Source organism: Anolis carolinensis, chromosome 2 (assembly GCF_035594765.1).
Source record: "Anolis carolinensis isolate JA03-04 chromosome 2, rAnoCar3.1.pri, whole genome shotgun sequence".
Classification (NCBI taxonomy): Eukaryota; Metazoa; Chordata; class Lepidosauria; order Squamata; family Dactyloidae; genus Anolis; species Anolis carolinensis.
In genome coordinates this window covers 193,150,076-193,171,089 of record NC_085842.1, presented here as the reverse complement: position 1 = coordinate 193,171,089, position 21,014 = coordinate 193,150,076, and the positions used below count along the sequence as shown (strand labels likewise).

At 41.9% G+C, this 21,014-nt stretch overlaps 1 protein-coding gene across 5 annotated transcripts in view; it reads right to left on the bottom strand.

The window, feature by feature from the left end:
- Positions 1-4,552: 4,552 nt before the first annotated feature.
- The window catches only part of plppr2 (phospholipid phosphatase related 2), a 54,358-nt gene continuing 37,896 nt past the window's right edge, over positions 4,553-21,014 (bottom strand). The window contains exons 8-10 of one of the 5 annotated variants that reach the window (XM_062974123.1): positions 15,949-16,073; positions 12,993-13,081; positions 4,553-9,204 (exon numbers count right to left, since the gene is read on the bottom strand). In XM_062974123.1, the coding sequence (XP_062830193.1) occupies positions 9,035-9,204; positions 12,993-13,081; positions 15,949-16,073 (384 nt within the window). In that variant the 3' untranslated portion in view covers positions 4,553-9,034. The remainder of the gene's footprint in view (positions 9,205-12,992; positions 13,082-15,948; positions 16,074-21,014) is intronic. The other 4 variants (XM_062974124.1, XM_062974125.1, XM_062974126.1 and 1 more) reach the window with 4 other exon arrangements.

Genomic DNA, 21,014 nt, shown 5'->3' with positions numbered 1-21,014 from the left:
CCTCCCTCCCACTCAATAACCAGCAGGATGACAGTTAAAGGAAGGCTCCCAACAGCTACTGGGGTGACAGGTAACACCCCAGCGCATTACTATCCTGAGCACACGTCTTGCATTTAGTATGCTTTGTTTTGCAATTGGTCTTTGGAAAGTAATAGGTGAAGGTAAAGATTTTCCCCTGACATTAAGTCTAGTCATGTCCGACTCAGGGGGTTGGTGATCATCTCCATTTCTAAACCGAAGAGCCAGCGTTGTCAGTAGATTTCTCCAAGGTCATGTGACCAGCATGACTGCATGGGGTGCAGTTACCTTCCTGCCGGAGCGGTACCTGTTGATCTACTCACATTTGCATGTTTTTGAATTACTAGGTTGGGAGAAGCTGAGGCTAATAGCAGGAGCTCACCCCACTCCCCAGATTTGAACCGCCGACCTTTTGGTCAGCAAGTTCAGTAGCTCACCATTTGAACCCACTGCGCCATCTGGGGCTCCTTGGAAGGTAATAGGAAGCTTGATTTTCACATCTGATCTTGAGATGGTTACTGCTGAGGACAGAGGTCCTCCTGGTCAATCATGGGGTCGATCGGGGTATAGGGTGGCTACCTGTGCTCGATGGGATAATACTCCCTCTGAAGATACAGGTCCGCAGTCTGGACTCAGCGCTGATGCTTCAAGCTCAGATGTCGGTGGTGGCCGGGAGGGCCTTGTGCATCAGCTGCAACCGTACCTCGAGAAGCCTAGCTTGACCATGCTGGTCCATGCCTTGGTTACATCTAGATTGGATTACTGCATCGCACTCAATGTGGGACTGCCTTTGAAGACGGCCCGGAAACTGCAATTGGTGCAAAGAGCGGCAGCCAGGTTGTTAACTAGAGCTAGTTACAGGAAGCAGATGACACCTCTACTGAAGCAGCTCCACTGTTTCTGGTCCCAATTCAAGGTGCAAGTTATCTACATATATAAAAGGTAATGTGCATTTTTCCCATGGAGTAAACAACAAAATCATTGAACCAAAGCACACCAAATTTGGCCAGCAAAGACATAGTCATCCAATCTATGTCTTTCTATTTAAAAAAACTAGAAAAATATAGTTCAAATTACAGAGGAAGAGGAAGAGCCATTCTTCTCCTGGCTGCCAGTCATGGAATCATAGAATCATAGAATAATAGTTGGAAGAGACCTCATGGGCCATCCAGAAAATTGCATTCAAAGCACCTTTGACAGAAGGGTAGGCCCCACCCCCTTTAGGCCCCACCCCCTTCATGTCATAGCAACCCCCTCCACCGCAATGGCACCCAGGAGATAGGCAGGGTTCACGTAGACCTCTTCCACACTGCCTATAAAATACAGATTATCTGATATGAACTGGGTTATATGGCAGTGTAGACTCAAGACCCTTCCAAATAGCTATATAACCCAGAATGCCAAAAGGAACAACCAGAAATATTGTATATTCACAAGCTTTAGGAAATAACATATACTAACTACCACGAATTACTCAATACTTTATTTCCCATACCACCATACTTTGCCACAGCAACGCGTGGCTGGGCACAGCTAGTTACCTATAAAGCTCTAAATGGTTTGGGTCCTGCTTATCTTCATGACCATATCTTTCTCTATGAATTGGCACAAGCTCTAAGATCTGCTGGGGAGGCTTTTCTCTTGCTCCTGCCTCTGTCACAAGCACGGTTGGTGGGGTCAAGAGAGAAAGCTTTCTCGGTGGTGGCCCCCCCAGCTCTGGAACTGTCTCCCTAGGGAGATTAGATTGGCACTGGAACTGTCTCCCTAGGGAGATTAGATTGGCACCCAACCTGTCCACTTTCCATAAAGACTTGAAAACTTAGTTGTTTCAACGTGCCTTTTAAATAACAGTTTGGTTCTCGATCATGGTTGCCCAGTCCTAATTTAATCCTTTCTCCATCACTTTCTACCCAGTCCTGGCCCTACTGCTCTGCGTTTTGCACAAGCCTTGCCCTCCCTGCTTATATCTGAACATGCCCACTTTCTCCAGCTCTGGTTGTGATGTTGATTGCTGTATTTTATGATGCTTTTATTTTCCAGTTTTTAATTGTTTTAATTATATTGTTTGCTATACGTTTTAATTATGAAACTTTGAATTCTTTGTGTATACTGGGCTTGGTCCCCCTGTAAACTGCCCCGAGTCCCTTCCAGGAGATGGTGGCAGGTTATAAGAATAATGTTGTTGTTGTTGTTGTTGTTGTTCTGAAAGAAGAAAATCAAAAAGTTACAAGATCACTTCCCATTTCTGGGCCCCTGTTTCATAGGCTGTCTCCCGCAAAAAGGTTGCTTGATTCAGTTACGGGCAGCTCAAGAGTTTATTTTCCTCCAAGATAGTTATAGGTTTTATGTATTTTTATGTATGTTCCTGTGCATACTTTTAAAATCAGTGTTCTTTGTTCTTCTGGCCATTTGTAACCCATTTAGATAACAATCATATCGGTGAGTTGCAAATATAACAGAGTAGAACCATGTAGAATTGGCAGACCAGCTTGGATAACCTGAGTGGCATTTTCAGACAGCATTTCAAGACCCCTTCAAAGTGTCATAAGCACTGGCAACCTGCTTAAGCAGTTTGGTCTTCACTTAGGGCCCTTCCACACAGACATATAACCCAGGATATCAAGGCAGATAATCACAATATCCGCTTTGAATTGGGTTATCCGAGTCCACACTGCCCTATAATCCAGTTCAAAGCAGATAATGTGAGATTTTATACAGATGTGGAAAGGGACTTAGGCCCCATCTCTACTACCAAACAAAATCCAGATTATCTGGTTTGAACTGGATTATACATGGTCCCTTTATAAGCTGCCCTGAGTTCCCTTGGGGAGATGGGGCGGGATATAAGAATAAATTATTATTATTATTATTATTATTATTATTATTATTATTATTATTATTATTCAGCAGTGTAGATCAGTGGTTCTCAACCTTCCAAATGCTGCAACCCCTTAATACAATTCCTCATGTTATGATGACCCCCAACCATAAAAAAAATTGTTGCTACTTCATAACTGGAATTTTGTTACTCTTATGAATCATAATATAAATATCTGATATGCAGGATGTATTTTCATTCATTGGACCACATTTGGCACAAATACTCAATACACCCAAATTTGCATACTGGTGGAGTTGGGGGGGGGGATTGAGTTTGTCATTTGGGAGTTGTAGTTGCTGGGATTTATAGTTCACCTAAAATCAAAGAGCACCCTGAACCCAGCCCACAATGGATCTGCACCAAACTTGGCACACTACCGACATGGCCAACACTGAATACTGGTGGGTTTGGGGGGGGGGGTCTGTTTTTGATGGCCAATCACAGCAGGAGGAGGGCTTTTGGTGGGAAGATTTGCCATCTGTTTCCAAAAAGGAAGGCAAGGACAGGCAGAGAGATCTTCAGCCTTCTCTGCCAAAGGGGTTCCTAAGACCATCAGAAATATGTGTTTTCTGATGGCCTTTGGCAACCCCACTGACAACCCCCTCGCGACCCCCGGGGGCTCCTATAATCCAGATTATCAACAAGGTAAAGGTTTCCCCTGATGTTAACTCCAGGCATGTCTGACTCTGGGGGTTGGTGCTCATCTCCATTTCTAAGCCGAAGAGCCGGCGTTGTCTGTAGACACCTCCAAGGTCATGTGGCCGGCATGAGTGCATGGAGTGCCGTTACCTTCCTGCTGGAGCAGTACCTATTGATCTATTCACATTGGCATGTTTTCGAACTGCTAGGTTGGCAGGAGCTGGAGCTAACAGCAGCCGCTCCCGCCACTCCCGGGGTTTGAACCTGGGACCTTTCGGTCTCCAGCTCAGTGCTTTAACGCACTTCGCCACCGGGGCTCCTATAGGCCCACGTAAACTGACCAATCATCCAAAGGTAACTTTGCCCAGCACCGGGCCTGTAGCAAGGGAGGAAGTTTAAGGGGTTCAACCCCCCCCCCTGAAATTTTTCAGGTTTAAAAAAAAAAACCTGGTTTACTCATGAATTTTAACTGGTTAACCAAATCCCCATGCTAAGTCTATGAGATGCAAAAAATTAAGACTCCCTCCAGCCACCATCTCAAGCAGATATTGACAGGTCTGTAGCCGGGGGAAGAGGTGCTAGGCGTTCAACCCCCCCCCCTCCCCAAAATTTTCAAAACCCCTCCTGAAATTTTTTTCTGGCTACGGCCCTGCCCAGCACGCCTTCAAACCTTGATCCAATCCTGAGGTAAGCCCTTGACACGATTCTCCTTTCATGACAAAACAATGTGAGAAGGAAATCTGTCCAATGTTTTGAAATAAGTTCACAAACACTTAAAGATTGGGATTCTACAACGGTGTCTAAAATGTAATAATATGTGTATTAGACTGAGTGCTATGGCTTGAATTCACAATTTATTCAGTGACTCTATTCTAGTTTATACCCATCAGGAGGATTCAAGATTTGTCTTCCTTTGCACATTTTCTGCTTGCAACGTTTGATGGGTTTGAAGTGAATGTCCCTCAGTTTTTGCCTCCTGCAACAGAGACTTCTCAAATAAATGACTCGTCCAAGGGCTGTTAAAACAACACTTTATTAAAATCATTTTTTTAAATATGTGGGTGTTTCATCACTCCAAGCATTGAGGCAGCAGCCTAGGCCCTTATCCTCATATGCCCTTCTCCAAAGAAGCTGTCATCCACCCACCTTTGTGTGACACACCCCCAAAGTCCTATGCAGCCACCCAAAGATGCCACTGCATTAGTAAACATGTGACTGTTAGCACCAGGCAGAGTCATAGGCTGGAGTGAGTGTGAAGGGTCGCAAATGGTCTTTCAGAGACATGAGTACTTTAGTCTCCCTGGAGAAGGTAATTACTCACCGAGTGGGGAAGGGAGGCAGAGGAGTGTGAAGAGGTTATTCTCTGCCAAGATGCTTACAGATGAAGTTAAAGAAGAGTAGGATTGGCTGGTGGATGGAGTGATTCGATGAGGTGAAACAAGGGGAAGGTTATCTGAACTGTGCATTCAAAACAATTTGAGAAAAGTGTTGCTATTACCATGGCTTTCCTGTCCACAGCACTGCTCAGAAGTGTCCTTCGGAGAGAGTTCTGAAAATCTTCATTAACAAGTTAACAACCATTTTGGAAAGCCACGACAACAGAACAGGATTGAAAGGAGATGTTGGTCTATACAGTGAACACAACTCCACCAGGGACAACTTATAAAGGGTTGTTTTATGTCTTTCGGGCTGTGTGGCCATGTTCCAGAAGTATTCTCTCCTGATGTTTCGCCCACATCTATGGCAGGCATCTTCAGAGGTTGTGAGGTATGGATAAACTAGGCAAGGATAGGAAAAAATATATATCTGTGGAGAGTCCAGGGTGTGGCATTAATTAATTAAACATTAATTAATTAAACATTAATGCTGGCTTCCCAGTGACAAAGGACTCTTGCCACACCCTGGACTCTCCACAGATTTTTTTTCCTTTCCTTGCCTAGTTTATCCATACCTCACAACCTCTGAAGATGCCTGCCATAGATGTGGGTGAAACGTCAGGAGAGAATACTTCTGGAACATGGCCACACAGCCCGAAAGACATACAACAACCCTGTGATCCCTGCCATGAAAGCCTTCGACAACACAACTTATAAAGGTCTTCTTGTTTTGCTTTTGGCCACCTTGTGATACCCACATGCAAATATAGTAGAGTCTCACTTATCCAACATAAACGGGCCGGCAGAATTTTGGATAAGCGAATATGTTGGATAATAAGGAGGGATTAAGGAAAAGCCTATTAAACATCAAATTAGGTTATGATTTTACAAATTAAGCACCAAAACAGCATGTTATACAACAAATTTGACAGAAAAAGTAGTTCAGTACTCAGTAATGCTATGTAGTAATAACTGTATTTACGAATTTAGCACCAAAATATCATGATGTATTGAAAACATTGCCTACAAAAATGCGTTGGATAATCCAGAATGTTGGATAAGCGAATATTGGAAAAGTGAGATTCTACTGTATCCCCAGGCCCAATACTACTAGCAGGAAGGAAGGACTAAGGGCTGAAGGAATTTAGTAGGGTTGTTATGTGTTTTCTGGGCAGTATGGCCATGTTCCAGAAGTATTCTCTCCTGACTTTTCACCCACATCTATGGCAGGCATCTTCAGAGGTTGTGAGGTATATGGAGAAACTAAGCAAGGAAGATCCCGGGAGGGAAAAAGAAATAGCACCAAAAAAAAAGCCAACTATATGGTTCAGATATGTTGATGACAACTTCACCATTTGGAGCCATGGAGAAGAAGAACTCAACAAGTTCCTGGACCACCTCAACAGCATACACCCAATTCACCATAAAAAAAGAAAAGGAAGGAAAACTGCCATTTCTGGATGTTCTAGTCATCCACAAACCCAATCAACAATTGGGCCACATAGTTTACAGAAAACCTACACACATGGATATATACTTTCATAAAAATTCCAACCATCACTCAAGTCAAAAAAGAAGCACAATCAAAGCCCTGACAGACCGTGCACAAAGAATCTGCGAATCTCACCTCCTCCAAGGGAAACGGAACTACTTAAACTGGGCTCTACAGGCCAATGGATACTCACTCCACCATGGACATCAGAAGAGCTGTAAGGCCAAGAGCAAGCCAGGAGAGTAAAGACAAAGATCCATCCAGAGGAAAGGTGTTCCTACCATACATCAAGGGAACCATTGACCGTATAGGCAAACTGATGAAGAAACACAGCCTACAAACTATCTACAGACCCACTAAGGAAATCCAACAAATGCTACGGTCAGCGAAGGTCAAGAGAGATCCTCTCTCCTCTGCAGGAGTCTACCGGATACCATGCAGCTGTGGACAATTCTACATAGGGACCACCAAACGCAGCACCCAAACACGAGTCAAAGAACATGAAAGGCACTGCAGACTAACTCAACCAGAGAAATCAGCCATAGCAGAGCACTTGATATACCAACCTGGACACAGTATATTATCTGAAAACACAGAAATGCTTGACCACTCCAACAACTATCATATCAGACTATACAGAGAAGCCAATGAAATCCACAAGCATGTGGATAATTTCAACAGAAAGGAGAAAACCATGAAAATAAACAAAATCTGGCTACCAGTATTAAAAAAAATTCCAAAATCAGAACAGTAAATAAGGAGCAACACTCTAAAAACAGAAGAATTTCAGACATGAATCAATCAGGGACAGCTAACGACTCTGAACAAAGGATTCCCCCAGGCCAGGAGGTGAAGCTGGGAAGGCCATGTAATGCTAATTGGGGTGATTAATTACAACATTCACACTGGTCTCCAACAGACAAGAGTTCTTTTCCCCACCCAGGATTTTCCACAGATATATAAACCTTCCTTGCTTAGTTTCTCCATTTACCACACAGCATTTGAGGATGCCTGCCATAGATGTGGGCAAAATGTCAGGAGAGAATACTTCTGGAACATGGCCATACTGCCCGGAAAACACACAACAACCCTGTGGTCCCGGCCATGAAGGCCTTCGACAACACATTGAATTTAGTAGGCTTGGAGACTTTTGACACAGAACCTCTGAGCGCTGTTTTGGATGGCAGTGGTTGTTCCTGACTCATTTTAGTCAGAGTTTCAGCCACAATCCCAACCCGTTTTATAAAGAGGGGTTCAACAACAACAACAAAAAAAAACTTGCTCTGGAGCACATGCAGGCTCAGAGCCTATTTCCTTCAGTGCTGAACAATCACACCACCTGGGATTAAGGGTATAGAGAAGTGGTTCTCAATCTGTGGGTCCCCAGATGTTTTGGCCTTCAACTTCCATAAATCCTAACAGCTGGTAAACTTGCTGGGATTTCTGGGAATTGTTGGCCAAAACACCTGGGGACCCATAGGTTGAGAATCACTGATCTAGAGACTGTAGGAAGTGAATATAGGAGGCTAAGCAAGATGTATATTAATAGGTGAGTAAGATCACTCACTTGTCTAGATCATATTATTTTCTGTTCCACCCAGCAGTGGCACTGGCTTTCAAAGGTCTCGGCCAAAGGGCTTCCCAATCTGTGCTAGTGCGATTTTTCCTCATCAGAGGCCATGGCTTGTGCCCAGACAGCTTTGCTCTTCCTTTATATAAAAGAACATGGGTTTTGGTTCAGAGTAAAGTTGTAAGAAGAATCCGTCTGAAAAATCATCTTAGATAATCTCACCCACATACTTCTTGTGCCCTGCCCTTGATTTTGAAGAGATTGCATTCTTCCCATTGGTTGCCATTCCTTTTCTAGATTCTATTCACTGGTAGCCATTCCTTTTCAGACTGTAAGACATCATTGCCTGATTTCTCATGGATGTCCATGATCTATTCTGATACATACAACTGGCAGAAAGCACTAGAGCACCTTCATAAAGGCCACCCTTTTTATTCCCTCTGCAACTCAAAACTCAGTTCCTAAACAATTCCTGACTTGCACCTTAGATTCAGAAAAATGTGTGTCTTTTTAAGAACTGAATTCTGAATTCTCAGCTTAATTTCTCACAACGTGTTGGCCGCTGGTTTCCATCTGGACAAAAAATTAGGTCAAAACCCTCGCTCAACCCACTCTGATCATAACCTCACTCCCCACCACAAAGTACTAGTTGATATCTCCTTAGCTTGACTAATTCAGAAAAAGCTCCTAACCTTCTTATTAGAGGAGACGTGGTTGGGGGAAGAAGGATACCTTACAGGTCGACATGGAAACCTTAAAGAAGAGCAAGAGGCCACTGCAAGGAGAAAGAGAGTAAGAAGCCAAACTCTAGTCGAAGTATCAAGAGGTTCCAGTCCCCCTAAGATGCTCACACCAGCCTCTCATAGCAAGATAAGACCCTTGAAAGAGTTGTAAGCTCCCAGACACCCTATGGGACTTTCTCTCTCTGTCTCCATCCCTCCCCATGTTATGTTGAAGATTCATTATCACAGAATCAGAAATATGTCATGACAATCAACAATTCTGATCCCAGGAAAGTCCAAGGAAGAGTGTGGGAAACTAGGAGTGTAAGAAGAGGTTTAGGTTCCCACCCCCAACAAAAGCCCAATCCCATTGCAAGAAGACCAGGAACTCCTCCTCTGGTCAGACTTCACTGGTGACTGACCGGGAGGGAATAAGGACATCTGGGGTGGTGGGGAAGAGGCATAGCTGGGGGTCAGGTGATCTCTGCGGACACAGCTCTGTGATTCTGTATCAGAGGAAGAGAGGAGGCAAAACAAGAAAAGAAAAGAGAAGAGAGGAGGATTAGATCTGGCTTTCAAAACAGAATCAGGAAATTGTACACTTCACTATGACATTTCTAGTTGTTTTGTCCCAGAGCAACAGAATTGACACATGGAAAAGATTAAGGGTCTGGGTTGCTGTGAGTCTTTTGGGCTGTATGGCCATGTTCCAGAAGCTTTCTCTCCTGACATTTCACCCACATCTGTGACAGGCATCCTCAGAGGTTGAGAGGTATGTTGGAAACTAGGCAAGGGAGATTTATATATCTGTGTAAGGTCCAGAGTGGGAGAAAAAACTCTTGTCTGTTGGAGGCAGGTGTGGATGTTGTAATTAATAACCTTGAATAGTATTGGATGGCCCTGAGGCCTCAAGGCCTGGCTTCTTCCCATCTGGGAGAATCCTTTGTTTGGAGGTGTTAGCTGTCCCTGATTGTTTCATGTCTGGAATTTCTTTGTTTTCAGAGTATTGTTCTTTATTTATTGTTCTGATTTTAGAGTTTTTTTTAATACTGGTAGCCCGATTTTGTTCGTTTTCATGGTTTCCTTCTTTCTGTTGAAATTGTCCACATGCTTGTGGATTTCAGTGGCTTCTCTGTGTAGCCTGACGTGGTAGTTGTTAGAGTGGTCCAGCATTTCTATGTTCTCAAATACAGTAGAGTCTCACTTATCCAACACTCGCTTATCCAACGTTCTGGATTATCCAACGCATTTTTTTAGTCAATGTTTTCAATATATCGTGATATTTTGGTGCTATATTCGTAAATACAGTAATTACTACATAGCATTACTGCATATTGAACTACTTTTTCTGTCAAATTTGTTGTATAACATGTTGTTTTGGTGCTTAATTTGTAAAATCATAACCTAATTTGATGTTTAATAGGCTTTTCCTTAATCCCTCCTTATTATCCAACATATTCACTTATCCAACGTTCTGCCGGCCCGTTTATGTTGGATAAGTGAGACTCTACTGTAATATGCTGTGTCATCAGGTGCTCTGCTACGGCTGACTTCTCTGGTTAAAGTAGTTTGGAGTGCCTTTCATGTTCCTTGATTCATGTTTGGGTAATGCTGAATTCCTTCGCTATATTCCTTCACAGAATATAGCATTTGTACATACAAGAGTTCTTTCTCCCACCCTGGACCTTACACAAATAAATAAACCTCCCTTGCCTAGTTTCCAACATACCTCACACCTCTGAGGATACCTGCCACAGATGTGGGCAAAATGTCAGGAGAGAAAGCTTCTGGAACATGGCCATACAGCCCGAAAGACTCACAGCAACCCAGCGATTCTGGCCACGAAAAGTTTTGACAATACATTAAGGGTCTGCTTCCTCAAAACAATTACACTAGAGCTGAAGGGGCAAAACATAACAAAGGCAGAATCCAGTCTTCTTTTAAAATATCTTTACTTTATGTGTATGTGCATATTTTAAAGAAGTGTGTTTGTAAACCTTCTCAAGGTTGCATCTCTAAATGTACAGATTGAACATTTGGTTTGTGGCTTTGAGGACACTCAGGGTTAGAGAATCATAGAATCCTAGAGTTGGAAGAGACCTCACGGGCCATCCAGTGCAACCCCCGCCAAGAAGCAGGAAAGTCACATTTAAAGCACCCCTGACAAATGGCCATCCAGCCTCTGTTTAAAAGTCTCCAAAGAAGGAGCCTCCACCACACTCCAGGGCAGAGAGTTCCACTGCTGAACAGCTCTCACAGTGAGGAAGGTCTTCCTAATGTTCAGGTGGAATCTCCTTTCCTGTAGTTTGAAGCCGTTGTTCCGTGTCCTAGTCTGCAGGGCAGCAGAAAACAAGCTTGCTCCCTCCTCCCTACAACTTCCCCTCATATATGTCCCTCATCATGTCTCCTCTCAGCCTTCTCTTCTGCAGGCTAAACATGCCCAGCTCTTTAAGATGCTCCTCATAGGGATACATGGTTTCCAAAGCTTTGATCATTTTAGTTGCCCTCCTCTGGACACATTCCAGCTTGTCAACATCTCCTTTCAATTGTGGTGCCCAGAACTGGACATAGTGTGATTCCAAGTGTGGTCTGACCAAGGCAGAATAGAGGAAGAGCATGACTTCCCTGGATCTAGACACTAGACTCCTATTTATGCAGCCCAAAATCCCATTGGCTTTTTTAGCCGCCGCATCACATTGTTGGCTCATGTTTAATTTGTTGTCCACAAGGACTCCAAAATCTTTTTCACACGTACTGCTGTTGAGCCAGGTGTCCCCCATTCTGTATCTTTGCTTTTCATTTTTTCTAAGTGGAGTATCATGCATTTGTCCTTGTTGAACTTCATTTTGTTAGTTTTGGCCAATCTCTCTAATCTGTAAAGATCGTTTTGAATTCTGCTCCTGTCTTCTGGACTATTAGATATCCCTCCCAAAAGATTACAAAAGACGAATCTACACTGTGGAATTCATCAGTGTCCATCTACACTGTAAATCAACATCACTTCAACTATCTCTTCTCAATACAATGGAATAATGAAAGCTTTTCTCTGCCAGACTGCTGGTGCCTTACCAAACTATACATTTCAGGATTCCATAGCATTGAGCAATGGCAGTTAAAATGGTATCAAACTGCATTAAACTCTAACTTTAATTTATCTCAGGGTTTGCTCACACTCCTGGCTCCAGTGCTGAACCCAAAGGTTGGAGTGAGGTGGAGTGCTCACACTCTGAAACAGTCTTGGGCAATGACTCTGTTGGTCAAGGGTGCAATTCTCATCTTTCTGCAGCATGCCAAGTATAGGATGGTGCAGCCAAAGCAAGCAGAGTATCATCAACACACATGCTTAAGCTAAGGAGACAAGATGCACAGAATGGCAGCGGGGTGAGTGTCAGAAGTGAGTTTGGCTTCACAGAGCTTCCAGGAGCAAACCTACAGCTACAAACTCTTAGTAGCCCATGGTGCCAGGGCTCCTGCTGTCTACTGAATTGTCAAAAGAAGACTCTTGCCAAAGGAAGGATATTTCAATCCACAACACAATTTGGTTATCTATAGATTATATTTCTATACAGCCAACACTTCACATTTGGGGATTTGATAATTTACAGATTTGATCTGTAATGTTTAGGTCCTCCTATACAACTCTGTGGTCAAATTCTTTTTGGAGTCTTTTTAGAAAATCTAGGGATTCCTAGAAAGATTTTTTTCATGTCAGGAACTTGAGAAACTGCAAGTTGTTTCTAGTGTGAGAGAATTCTCCATCTGCAAGGATGTTGGCCAGGGGATGCCTGGATGTTTTTCCCATCCTTATGGGAGGCTTCTCTCACGTCCCCGCATGGAGCTGGAGCTGATAGAGGGAGCTCATCCACACTCTCCCCGGTTTGGATTCAAACTGGCTACCTTCAGGTCAGCAACCCAACCTTCAAGTCAGCATTTCTGCCGGCACAAGGGTTTAATCCACTGCGCCACCAGGGGCTCCTAGAAAGATAGTATTTCAGGTTAAAAATAGCATGGGTTTTATTTGCAGTTTTCCCACCTTAATGGGGGCCCTGTTCCCTTAATCCCAGTGAATGTGGAGAGTTGACTGTACTACTGAATTGCTGGACCTCTTTTTGTAAGTTTCCCCATTAGAGAGGTAATAATATAAAATACAAAAAGGAACACAATATAAAACATTAAAAAAAGAAAACAGTTACAGAATAGAACCAAATGGACAACCACCAGCAGGAGACAACAGCAGTGTAAAGATCTAAGGACAAAAAAACGAAAGACTAAAATGAAGGGAACTCTCTATAACCTAGATCCCAGGACTGCATTGTAGATGGCATTCTGGGCAGATTCACACAAGCTGTCTTCTCTTCCATCATCATCAACCTCTCTGATTTTCTGTTAAAAACCATGGATGGATTTGGATTAATTTGTATGACAATTTGATTTGACGTTTGAATTGGAAATTACTTTTCAAAGAGTGAGCAGTCATGAGACATTCAAAGGCCTGCAATAGCTGAAATGTCAAGTGTCACTGAACAAAATAAAAATTAATGGATAACTAGGTAAAAGAACCATGTGTTTGATGCTCTGCCATGGGAGCGGTCAGAGGTACTCTTGACTTCCTTTCATTTTCAGATTTACTAGTAATTAGCTTTACTTTACAAAAGGAAAACCCAAGACAATTATTACTGTATCCACTTTGAGAGGAAGGGAAGTACAGTATGTCTACTTAGAAAATCAGGCGGATGAGCCTTGCAAAAAAAAAAAAAAGACTTTAGGGACACAGACTGATAGTACAAATGGAACCCCCCCCCCCCCCCCCGAAATAAATGAATTGCCAAGGCCTTCTGGCATCTACTTCATGTTCTTTCTAGAATTGGATAAATGATAGAAGCATAAATTGTTTTTAATGTGGTTTTGAGACTGAGATCTTTTCTTTTAGCTATAATCTCCCTGTTTAGTAACTAGATCTCCTTCTAGGCCTTCATAATTCCCTGCACTTTTAGCTTTGAGTCCTATTTGGGGCACTATGTACTTTAGAAGCTCCCAAAAACCAAGAAACTAGATAATTACTGTAGATCATTGTTGTGTAAGCAAATATTTGTGTGACCAGGGAGGAAGAAAGCTAATGCTGTATGTAGGGTGAGTTTAAGATCAAGGCATTTCTTAAAACAATTTGTTGTATGTACAACCATGCACCATGTCATACATCTTTGTTATGTATCTTTGTTATGTTCGACATGTACAGGATCATGGGCACAATGCAGAGTTTACCTCTCTGCATCCATGCTTTGTTGTTGTTTCCAATTTATGGCAACTCTAAGACACTTTCAAAACAGTGGTTCTCAACCTGTGGGTCCCCAGATGTTTTGGTCTTCAACTCTCAGAAATCCTAACAGCTGGTAAACTGGCTGGGATTTCTGGTAGTTGTAGGCCAATATACTTGAAGACCCATAGACCACTGTTCCAAGATGAAGAGTGTGTGACTTGCTCAAGGTCACCCAGTGGGTTTTCAGGGCCAAACAAAGACTCAAATCTTGTTCTCCAGAATTGCAGCCCAATGCCCAGACCAATACATTACACTGGCTCTGTTGTGGCCATGTGTAGATAATATTAGAAGGCCATCAGGAAAGACCCAATTGGGATCTAGTGCTAAACTTTTAATCTTGACCAGAGGAAGCAAAAACGTTATGTCCCATTCATTCATTGTGTCCCTTCAGTAGCTAAGCCTCCCTCACTCAGAGGGAGGCTTAGCTATTGGTCAGACTCCCTCATTCATTTATATTTCTTGAGTTTAATCCAGTAGAGTCTCACTTATCCAAGCCTCTGGATAATCCAAGCCATTTTTGTAGTCAATGTTTTCAATATATTGTGATATTTTGGTGCTAAATTCGTAAATACAGTAATTACAACATAACATTACTGTGTATTGAACTACCTTTTCTGTCAAATTTGTTGTATAACATGAAGTTTTGGTGCTTAATTTGTAAAATCATAACCTAATTTGATGTTTAATAGCCTTTTCCTTAATCCCTCTTTATTATCCAAGATATTCGCTTATCCAAGCTTCTGCCGGCCCGTTTAGCTTGGATAAATGAGACTCTACTGTAACTGGATTTTACTGTGCATTTTAACTAGCAACACAGGATGGTGCCAAATCCCTCAGGAAAACTATTTAATCCATCTAGCTTTGTATTACCTTCTGTACTAACTGGTGGTCCCCTTCCAGTAACTCAAGCAAGGAAGTTTCCCAGCTTTGCCTTGAGAAATGCAAACTATGTACCTGAGACCATGTGCTCTGCATGGGAGCAGGAGCCCTTCCACCAAGTAGCTGCAGCCTGTCTGATCAAGAGCAATATCTGGCAAGGCTGTCTGAGCTGAATTAATTTTGGAGACAGTCAGAATTATGTAGCTACAGTAGAGTCACACTTATCCAAGCCTCGCTTATCCAAGCTTCTGGATTATACAAGCCATTTTTGTATTCAATGTTTTCAATATATAATGATATTTTGGTGCTAAATTCGTAAATACAGTAATTACAACATAACAGTACCGCATATTGAACTACTTTTCCTGTCAAATTTGTTGTATAACATGATGCTTTGGTGCTTAATTTCTAAAATCATAACCTAATTTGATGTTTAATAGGCTTTTCCTTAATCCCTCCTTATTATCCAAGATACTCTCTTATCCAAGCTTCTCCCGGCCCATTTAGCTTGGATAAGTGAGACTCTACTGTATTTGTGTGACAAATATGGAGCGAGGCACTGCATCAAGTATCATGGTCATTTAGGGATTTAAACGTTATCTCCAGCATTATGAATTGAGACTGGCAGCATATTGGCAGCAGTGTAATTACTTTAAATAAAACTTTTGTCTGTTTTATTTCTATATTTGTAACTGTTTTCACCTGTATGCAAAGGGATCTTGTAGCACCTTAAGGAACCAAGTTGGCAGCATAAGCTTTTGAAGACTTTTGAGTGTTGACTTTTGTATGGTACCTTGTTACCACCCTATTGAGAAAAAGGTCACCAGCATTCTGGCCTCCTCATCTGTCTGTGCCATCCACCAGTTCCCATAAGGCAGGTAACTTTTCCCTTCCATGCTGGCCAAAGCTCCAAGTCTTGACTTCCCAGCACAAATATATTTCTCCTTTAGGAGATGCCAACAAGGGGCAATGGGTGGCATTCCAGAAGGGGTCCAACCCCTGACCCAAAAGGCAAGCCCACCCACCACCTCCTCCTCCAGGACCAGGCACTTACTCGTAGGGGCGGGCCACCGCCACACTGCCGGGAGCTGCCAGGCGGAGAGATCGGGCTAGCTGCCTTTCCAGGCCTCTTGTGAGTAGCGTGGAGAACTCCTGTTCTTCTGGGGGGTCCCTCACCTGCTACATCCCCCCCACCCCAAGGGGAGCAGCACCAGGGCAAGGAAGCGGGAGGGGCGGGAGCAGGAGGCAGACATGGATGGATGGGAGAGAATGACACAGAAATTGAAACAATTAGCTAGTTGCTTAACAGGCACCACTTGGAGAGGGAAAGGAGACAAAATGGAGGAGTGAGATCTGTGGTTGGTTTGAGAGCAAGGTGTGGAAATTGTTGTGTGTGGACCCTGGGAGAGTGGCTTATTTATGCAAGGGAAGAGGAATCTTCAAGGACAAATCTTTAGGGAGAGCAGAGGATAGCGATCACCTGTTGAAGAGAGTCCCAAAATGTTCATGTTGGTTCTGTAAGCACATGATACTGTGCACTGCCCCCATCCATAGCATTTTCTTTGGGCATAAGATCTACAAGGTTATGCTTGAACATACTGTATATACTCGAGTCAGGGCTGTAGCCAGAAAAAAATTTCGGGAGGGGTGTTGAAAATTTTGGGGGGGGGGGGGGTTGAACCCCTAGCACATACCCCTCCCCGCTACAAGCCTGTCAATATCTGCTTGAGATAGTGCCTGGAGGGACTCTTAATGTTTTGCATCTCATAGACTTAGCATGGGGATTTGGTTAACCAGTTAAAATTCATGAGTAAACGAGATTTTTTTTATAACTTGAAAAATTTCGGGGGGGGGGGGTTTGAACCCCTAACCCCCCCCCCCCCTCACTACAGGCCTGACTCGAGTATAAGCCTAGAGGTCATGAGTTCAAGGCCAGCTCGGAGCCTATGTTTGTCTTGTCTTTGTTCTATGTTAAAGGAATTAAATGTTTGCCTTATATGTGTAATGCGATCCGCCCTGAGTCCCCTTCGGGGTGAGAAGTGCGGAATATAAATACTGTAAATAAATAATAAATAGTTTTTCAGCCCTTTTTTTTAAGACTAAAAAAGCCCTCCTCGACTTATACTCGGGTGAGGGTCCTGGTTGGCTTATATTTGGGTCAGCTTATACTCGAGAATATATGGCACATTTATTATTTTTCTCTATTATTATTGGTATTATTACATTTATTATTTTTCTCTATTATTGTTGCTACTATTACATTTATTTTACTCTATTTTTATTATTAATAATACATTTATTATTTCACTCTGATCTTAACCTCTCATTATTATTGCATTTATTATTTTACTCTATTTATTATTACTTGTATTATTTTTCTGTATTTATTATTATTATTATCATTATTACATGTATTAGTTTACTCTATTATTATTAAAAGGATACATAAGCACATTTACATTGAAGAAGATGAGAATAATGATTTGATCAGAGTTGGACAGTCTCATCTTAAATTTGAGCTTTATGTAAATATTCAAAAACATTTAACCTACTGATGCCTCAATTAATGTAATTTTATTGGTATCTATTTTTATTTCTGAAATGTATCAGTAGCTGCTGCATTTCCCACCCTCGGCTTATACTCCAGTCAATAAGTTTTCCCAGTTTTTTGTGGTAAAATCAGGTGCCTTGGCTTATATTCGGGTTGGCTTATACTCGAGTATATATGGTACTTTACCACTAAAGCTTTTAACAGAAATAGCTCAACATCACTCACTCCCTATCTTTGCATTTTTCAGATATGTGTGTCCTGAAATATGATGTACGGTTTGAATGGATTTGTATGAAATATGTATGGTTGAGGATCAATATAGTTTAGAGATACCATCCTAAGGAATGAAGCCTGGAAAACTACAAGAAGAAGGTGAAGAATTCATGGACTATAATTAAAAGCTGCTCAACTGCTGACATTGATGACCAGTGACAACGATTAACTGTTGACATTCCTGACTTGTTGAACTTTGGGGGAAAAACAACATCCTTACATTATCAGGAACAATGTCTCTTTAAATTAAGGAAATGTTTACAAGTTTCCTTACGTTACAGAAATCAAGAACCTGGTAAGGCCTCGGGAGAAGATTTTATCCCAGCAGAGGCCATCAAGAACAACCTGGACTTCTGGACCCCCATCCTAGCCTCACTTTTTACATGTATTGACAACTATGGCCAACTCCATTATGTTAGGAAGGAAGTCAACACAAGGCTTCTTACATTTACCAACACCAACTAAGGAGAATCAACATCTGTCAGGAACTGCGATGAAGCCAGGATGTTTTAGGCTGGAAAAACATCCATCATTCATTTACAACTTTGGAACAACATCAGCAAGAAATATTGCTATATAAGAGACCTTTTAATATTCCAAAATTGTAGCAGACCGGAGGAGTCTGGTCCACCTGCCACTCTTCTCCATGGGAAGGAGAGAGAGTTAGTGTATTTGGGAGTGGCAGACCTGTAATGGAAAGCAGAAGTCTGGTCCCTTGTTCCTTTTCTCATTATAGGTTTTCAAGGAGTCAGTTTCTACTGTAGGGAAAACATAGGATCCTTGGTATTGTTCTTAGGGAAAGAGAATGCGTTTTAGCATTCTGGAAGTTTTGGAACTGTGCGTTGGCAGGCTGCAGGGAAAGCAGGGTCTGGCCTAAGCAGGTGCTTCTCCAAGGAGGGAGAAAGGATATTGTAATATTTGGATGAATGAGGATGGATGAATGTGTATGTGTAATGTGAATGCTGAGTAAAAATGTAATTCCCCTTTGTTAGCCAATGTAACTGTAGGTTGGTTGTGGATCCAATGTAGTTATATAGAATCTGTATGCCTGTATGTCAAATGTCGTTCTTTGTGTAAAAGTGTCAAAGTTCTGATACTCTTTCTCATATTGGAAAATTGCAATAAAAAGAACCTATGCATTAAAGCTATTGAAAAATTGTTACATGTGGGGCTGCCTTTAGTCGAAGATGGCTGGGATGTTAATTGTACTTCAATACATCAGGAGGGCACTAGATTGGTAAAAATCAGTCTACACCAGGGGTCCTCAAACTTTTTAAGTGGAGGGCCGATTTACGGTACCTCAGACCGTTGGGGGCCAGACTATGATGAAATAGTCCAAAATTAGGATTGTTGTTGTTGTGTGCCTTCAAGTCGTTTCAGACCTAGGTCAACCCTAAATCTAAAGTTTGGGTCAGGGGCCAAGTAAATGACCTTGGAGAGCCACATCTGGCCCACGGGCCTTAGTTTGGGGACCCCTGGTCTACACCATCAATCCCACCCTATTGGTCAACTGAGACCAAGTACATGGTAATAGTAATTATAATGATGGTAATAATAATTATGTAGGTAGGTTTGACCTGATCAAAATGTATGCCTAGCCTAAAATCTGCAAGTGGCTGAAGAGAGGCTGAAGGGTGGAGTGAATGGATCCTGAGCAAAGCAAAATGCAAGATTAGGATTAGAAGCAAAAGGAATTGAGGGCTTCAGATGACAGTCACTCATGAACAGATGGCTGTCCTCTGCACAGAAGTCCCACGATCAATTGTGCCACAAAGGGAAGCAGCAAAGAGGACAGCAACTGACATAATCTGCCTTCATGAGTAGAGCTGGCAGAATCTGGGCCCCATGATGTTACCACTTATTCCTTCTCCTCTTTCCAAAACATGATCCCTCTCATAGCACCTTCGTTTCGATCTCTGTTGATCCTTGCCTTCAGCTAACTCTACTTGCAAAAATCAGCTTGGAATATCTGAACCAAGAGTCTCTTTCCTCCCTATTGGCAAAACAGTACTGCCCTTTCCTGGGCTTTTTAAAATTCTTGGCCTCTTGAAGCTCTTTTGCCTTCAAGTTGAGATCCAAATGATTAAACGCTTTTTACAGTCTGTATTTTCTCACCCCTGTCATAATTAGTTATTTTTTAAAAAAATAGTGTTTGCTTAGACCGTTTTAAAGGCAAAAAAATAAAGAGCCATGTTTGACATTAGCAGGAAAAGCATCCCTAGCATGTGAAGGAGGAAAGGACGCTGCTGGATTGATACAGAGGCAGAAACAAAGCCAAATTAGGGAAGAAAGGGTAGCAAAAAAGCACAGGGCGCAGTGCAAAGAGAAATCAGAAACCACAAGTCCAAAGGGGCTGCGGCCTCCCCTGGATGTTAAGAAGAAAGCAAAAGTATTTCTGAGAGATAATAAGGACCCCAGTCCAACAGAAAAGAAGAAGAACACGATCAAAGCGCCCACACCAAATGGATTACACGGGCAGCAGAATTTTGAACAGAAATTAAACATTTAAGGTGGGAGAGCAGCAGAAGGAAAACAAAACACGACGAGAATCTCAAATGAGAAATAATTAAAACCTAAGGCAAAGATGTAAAAGGCAATATGAAAAAAATCCAAATAACTAAAAGGCATAGCTCTAAACACAAAGACCAACAAGAATTTAAAAAATAAACACATACACAATGCTACACATACATACAGTACTTAGTTAGGTTAAGAGAAACTAATCCTTAATAAGAAAATAAAAAGGAGGAAAGAGGTGATTTAGAAAGAGCCACTTTAAATTCCATTTTATGCAAATTAATGGATAAACAATTTTAAGTGCAACAATTACAGTAGAGTCTTGCTTATCCAATGTAAATGCAGAACATTGGATAAGTGAATATGTTGGATAATAAGGAGAGATTAAGGAAAAACCTATTAAACATCAAATTAGGTTATGATTTTACAAATTAAGCACCAAAACATCATGTTATACAACACATTTTACTGAAAAAGTAGTTCCATACACAGTAATGCTATTTAGTAATTACTGTATTTATGAATTTAGCACCAAAATATCATGATGTATTGAAAACATTGACTACAAAAATGTGTTGGATAATCCAGAATGTTGGATAAGCGAGTGTTGGATAAGTGAGACTCTACTGTATACACAAGACAGAAATCATGGTCTGTGTATGAATGTGGATATGTGGATATGAGTGAGACAATTTTAAGTTGGGATGAGACTGAAATGCAGCAAGTTTAGTCTATTGCTATAAATATCTGATAACTCAGAGGTACATAAAATAGAAATT